General features: G+C 27.8%; 1 protein-coding gene and 1 non-coding gene across 2 annotated transcripts; both read left to right on the forward strand.

Annotated features, from left to right (window-relative positions):
• Window positions 1-407: 407 nt before the first annotated feature.
• LOC100573656 (vitamin K epoxide reductase complex subunit 1-like protein 1) lies at window positions 408-5,893 on the forward strand. The gene is made up of 3 exons (XM_003243733.4): window positions 408-792; window positions 4,805-4,914; window positions 5,591-5,893. The coding sequence occupies exons 1-3, from the start codon at window positions 623-625 to the stop codon at window positions 5,815-5,817; spliced, it is 507 nt and encodes a 168-aa protein (XP_003243781.1). The 5' UTR covers window positions 408-622; the 3' UTR covers window positions 5,818-5,893.
• Window positions 4,363-4,436, forward strand: TRNAI-AAU. The gene has a single exon. It is a non-coding gene; the product is annotated as a tRNA-Ile (tRNA).
• Window positions 5,894-6,114: the final 221 nt, after the last annotated feature.

Raw genomic sequence — 6,114 nt, forward strand, 5'->3', positions numbered from 1 at the left:
GTATAAGATAAAAGATAAAAATATACCTATCTAGATAATTTATCTAGATAAAACACAACACTGGATACTTATACCAATAAGTTATACCTATACATAAAATGAAATAAATGACGGATTCACATATTTTACTAGAAGTTTTATCTTCGCCTCCAACCTCAAACAAATAATACTACATGATATTAAAAGATTATATTAATATATTATAGTACATTACTACCATACCGTTTTAGTATTATTACATTTCGATTACAAAATATTTTAGAAAATCCAAGGAAATGTCTATTATGAATTAATATTAGTTATTAAACATAATTCCTGTATAATTTAACTCGGAAAATGAAGAAATATGCCAAAGTTTGTCGTCATCTCAGGACGATGCAAATACATATTATAATAATACGATGCTCCAACCTCCAGACACACGCCGCGCTGGTCACCCCTGGTAAAGTATAATAATAATTACAGATGCAATACAGTGTAAGTAATTCGCGGTATATTGGTATTTGCATAAATCCAATTTCACGTGTGACCGAACACATAATAATAGGTAATAGTAAGGGCGAGAGTGCTAGTGTTAGTGTGACTGTCGAGAGTGTATACGAAGGGACGACGCTCGCGAAAAATGGTCCAGCTCAGTACGGTCAACAGGATCATCAAGGCTTACTCGTTGGTCGGCTTTTGCGTGGCTGCATACGCACTGTATGTTGAAATCTCACTGGAAAACTATCCGGATTTTAAGCCACTGTGTGACCTCAGAGAATACATCAAATGTTCTCCAGCGTTTATTTCACCGTAAGAATATACTTAATTATTATGTTATAATACAACCTGCACATTATAACATATTGTTGAAGCAGATATTCAAATTCCAGCTATTATATACCTAGGTATATAAATTATATATTTATTCAGTTGCGGTAATGTATAGTGTTTAATATAACGGTGCGATTGAATCGTCAATATAAACATAGCGTATCCGTGCTTAACACATTTAAAAAAAACAAACGATACATGTCTACAAAATTGAAATTATAAATAGAAACTTGTAAAAAAATGTATTAACGTTTTTAGTTTTAGTTTTTAAATGATATACAATAGTATCTACTCTTTAAGTTAAAACAGAGTTTTTAAGTTAATTAACTGTAAATAGTACGCCATTTACGAAAATTGTATGATCTAATAATCTATATATTTATTACGCAACAAATTAACTAAAGACTGAATAATCAAGATATTACCTATATAAGAATTTTATTTTATTAAATTATGATGTTTTAAACATATTATTATAGTGTATGTAAACACTCGAAACTTCAACGTGCTTATAATTTATATTGCCAAGTTCATTTTGAACTTGAACTCAGTTAAAATTGTATACTTGATGATATACTTACCTAATATACTATCGTCGGGATGAAAGATCCAAGAGCCACCCGGATCATACAAATTGTATTTTAGGATCTCATAAAGTTATGTTAGGTATGTTAATATATTTTGTAAGTTCCTACATATAAACATATAGTAATAACTGATAGTTGATAATATATAAGCACACATATTTTCAAAGAGTATAAAAAGTAGCAAAATCTAGTAAAAACTAAAAGTAATTTATAATTTATTGTGCAAATAGTAAATACATTATGTATATTATCACTGGCACTCAACATCTAAAAATGAAAACTGAAATTATATTAAGTGTAATAAAATATTATGTTATATTATGTTTTTTTATTTGGTTCTTTTTAATTCTTAAATAATATACCAGTATACCACAATCGTAACCGTTTGCCGTTATGTCTTAAAAAACGAAAGCATTGTCATTCAAATGAATTATTAATTTGAAATGTAAAAATCCCTATATCGCTGCCATAAAATTAAATGATCTGATAAAATAATAAACTTATTAATACTACAAATAATTATATTAGTTTAACAATAACTATGCTATATTTTATTAATTTATTTCACTTGTCAAACTGATTAAATATTATAAACGTTGATAATTAAATGTAAATAATAGTAAAATAGTTTAGAAAAATATAGATACAATAAACGATAATACTGGACAAAATATTATTAACCAACGCTATCCGTGCAAATTCCCCAACATGTTGTATACAGATTATTTTACAACAGGTACAAGGGCACAAGGTACACAATATACAACGATTGTCGGTATGTTAATCAGTTTGTCTGAAGTGTACTAGGTTTTTTTTTTTATAGTTATTATCGTTGGGCGTTTATATGAGCCATATAAAAATTGTTAATTACTAATTAGGCCTATTTTTACAATTTAAGATTCTGAGCGGAGCTAGGAAGTTAGTGGTTTTACAATGGTGTTTATTTTTTTTTTTTTTTTATATCCTGTATACAAAATTTCTACCAGAAGGAGTGCTTCGAATTCAACATATAGTGCCTTATCTTTTAAAAAATTAGATCAAGGTGGTACTTTAAAGATGTCATTTTTTGATTTTCTCAATAGTTGTTTAATGCCACGGGAAAAATTACTGACAAATTACGAAAAACCGTTTAAAATGAAATTTTAATTTCTAACGATTTGTTTATTGCTGTAGCAACGAATAAAAAATTATAATATTACTAGTTGCCCGACCTTCCTCCGGAAGAAATTATTTCTTTATAATTTAAATTGAAAACATATGACTATTTTTTGGCTATACAAATAATATAATATAATTACATATGTAGTTATTGTTATTGCTAGTTTCTAAAAACTATACATCCTACATTTTGAATTCAACCACTGGAGTGGTACATTTTATTCTTTTTATTATAGAATAGAAATAAGGTAGAAAAAAAATGTAACGATAAATTATTTGTTCAATGAATAATATATATTTCAAATGGAAAAATGCAAGTGCAAACAAATAAACAAATAATTAATAATAATAATAATAATAACAATAATAAATAAGCAAACAAACCGGTTTCCTTCGTCTCCAAAATCAAGTTAGATTCTTATATATATAGATAATGATAATTCAACTAAAAGGCTATAATAAATAATACAAATTTAAAAAATCCAGACTGATAAATCGTCACCGCTCAGAATCGTTTTTCTTATACAATGATATATAAGTTTAATACAATCCATTATACATTGACCCACTTGTAACCTACTGTACAGCAGAGCGACATCCACTTACCTGCTTTTTTTTTTATTATACCTTATATTTACTTGATGAAACAAGCCTAGGGTTGGAACACCTGAAAATTCTCAGGAATAGCAAATACTGTGAAAAATTAAAAAAAATCGTCATTAACTTTTTTTTTGTTATTACAGACAGCATGAATTGATTTATGTATTTTTTATATAACTATAAAGCTACATTATTCTATATATTTTTAATAATTATTTTGACAAATGTTTTATAAAATCCTGCTATAATACTGGCAAATAAATTATTCCGACTAATAATTATGACTACGTAAAATAATCAATAATTATTATCATTTAATTGTTTTATAATGAAAACAATATTATTATTATTTATCAAAAAATTCAAACACAAGACATGCGCCTTGTAACAGGCAAAACGCAGTACACGTGTGTTGACTAATTTGACAACACGGGTTTGCTGAAGGTGTTTATTGCGGTAGCAATAACGATAACATTAATATTATTATTATTATTTAGATACACATATTATTATGTATTATTGTATTATGTATTCATGTCTAATATGGAATAATAATAAATCATTTATCATTTGAAAAAGTTTTGAGAACTCATAGTTTGAAAATTTGATTTTCAACGTACGTTGGGTAAAGTTTTAAAGACACAGAGCTGTTTATTTATATTGCAATCGTTAAGTAATGCGTATTATGATTAATTCAATATCACCTGCAAAAGCATTTAGACTCTACATTTTAGAGAGCCGTACCTGCGTGTTAGCTCCGTCTTACTACCGAATAACATAGGTTATACATTTTACGTTCAAGAGAATCTATTTTACAGAAAATTGTTGATTGTTTGCCAACTGGATAATATTCTTACTTTTAAATTTGATAATAGGTCACTCTAATATTATAAATTACCGAGTAAAACTATATTTTATAAATGTAACATTTTATTTGGTATGCCGTTATATGTATTTACTCAGATAAAAAAATATGCGATAGGTAAGAGAGTAAAACGGACAAACTTGTCATGCGGTGTCCTATTAAATATTTAATATGAATTAAAAATGGGTTAATATCCGAATTAGTTTTATACTTTTATCTAACACCTACTCATTAGCGTTTGAATGTAAAAGTGGTATATTTTGTTACTTTTATAACTATATTACCCTAAGTATCACAGTTTTCTTTGAAATTGTCAAAAATCGGCCTTTGATTCTCATCGGCCCATTAGCTCAGTTGGTTAGAGCGTCGTGCTAATAACGCGAAGGTCGTGGGTTCGATCCCCCCATGGGCCAGTATGTTTTTTGCATTTTATTCGTTATTAAATTTTGGTTTACAATATATTTAAAATAAAAGTTTAAACGAATTTTTCAGGGATTTTTTTTTATTATTTTCTAAAATTCAAAGATTCTATTTTTTTTCATAAATCTCAAAACAACTGAAAATGGTAATTTTATTTATCGCATTTAGTACAACAATAATAGAGTTAGCATGACCATTTTAATATACCAATTAAAAATTAACTTTATTAAACCTGTTGACTTATTTAATATTTTTATACTCATGAAATAGTCATTAATATTATTTAGTATCACTATAAAAACTAAAAAGTATTAACGATTTATCAGTTATAATATTTATCAGTATAATATTATATTTACAGATACGCCAAAGGTTTTGGGATCGTCAGATATATATTTGGTGAAGATTCAGCTTTCAACGTCCCCAATGGACTCACGGGAATGTTATTTTACACCCTGTCATTCGTGTTGAGTACGTATATATTAATATTATAAGCAATACATAATAAATAAAAATTATTAAATTGAATAAGGCCATGATGGAAATATAATATTTAGACCATTATACTATTATAGTAAAATTGTTGTCTCAAATCCAGCTTAAAAATATAGCTTTCTGTATCCTGTTTGCTTAATCGTATTGGTTTTGTAATATTTCCGAAAGTATAAAATATAATGTACCTGCCAAAGTTAGGAAACTAATTAAATTCATTAACTTGATAAAAATTATGTTTTCGATTATAAATTATATATTTCAGAAACAAATTTTAACCGAAGTTTGTGTGTATAGTTTTTAAAATGCATTTTAATGTTTAATTTTAATGAATGAAAAATAAAAGCTCTGATAAGCCATTTTACCCATTATTACCTCGTCTGTCTTTAACTATATACTTTCGACTTACCTACACTATAATATACACAGTCACACAGGGCCATATAAGGTTGACAAACTTACTGCCAAAGGTACTTTTTTTGTGGGGGCCTCTTATTAATTGAATCTTGTGGGGGCCTCCCTAAATCTGGCCTTGCTTATTCAGTATACATCTATACTTACCTATATTATATTTACCTATACATATTAATATTTAGTTGTTTGCATTTTGGCAACTACCTATCATGTAATTTTTGTTTATACTTTTGAATTCCAGGTTGTTCGAACAGTGATAAACTTGTAAACATCCACTACTACCTGACGATCGCGTCCAACGTGTCCACATTTTATTTGGCTTTCGTGTTGGTGTTCGTCGTTCAAGAACTGTGTTTGGTTTGCCTGACCACATACTTCATAAATGCTATAAGCCTGCTGTGTGTATCGTCCAAACGGCGGGAATTATTGTCGCTATCTGTGCACCATAAACCCTGCAAAGGCGATTAAAACATAATATATTTATAAAATAGCGATACACCTGCAGGCATAAAATGTAATGTCGCAGCGTATATAATAAAGTATAATAAATAAAGGTAATAAATATCCAAAATACGTCCCTATTTCATATTATTAGGTATATATTATTATATAACATTTTATAGCAGCTACATGTACCGTGACCTCATATAAATGGTGTCTTAAGGTTTTAGTTTCCGTGTAAGCCCGCCTACAACTGTTTAAACGTTTACCCGTATATACTATATATTTAGACGACTTTATGAAAATAATTAGTGACCAAAACAA

The sequence above is a fragment of the Acyrthosiphon pisum genome, chromosome A1 (assembly GCF_005508785.2).
Source record: "Acyrthosiphon pisum isolate AL4f chromosome A1, pea_aphid_22Mar2018_4r6ur, whole genome shotgun sequence".
Lineage (NCBI taxonomy): Eukaryota > Metazoa > Arthropoda > Insecta > Hemiptera > Aphididae > Acyrthosiphon > Acyrthosiphon pisum.

Excerpts from the sequence above, each read along its gene's own strand:
- LOC100573656 (XM_003243733.4), top strand. The coding sequence starts at position 623 with ATGGTCCAGCTCAGTACGGTCAACAGGATCATCAAGGCTTACTCGTTG. Across the intron at positions 793-4,804 it reads TCTCCAGCGTTTATTTCACC|ATACGCCAAAGGTTTTGGGA; the intron begins GTAAGAATATAC and ends TTATATTTACAG. Across the intron at positions 4,915-5,590 it reads CACCCTGTCATTCGTGTTGA|GTTGTTCGAACAGTGATAAA; the intron begins GTACGTATATAT and ends TTTGAATTCCAG.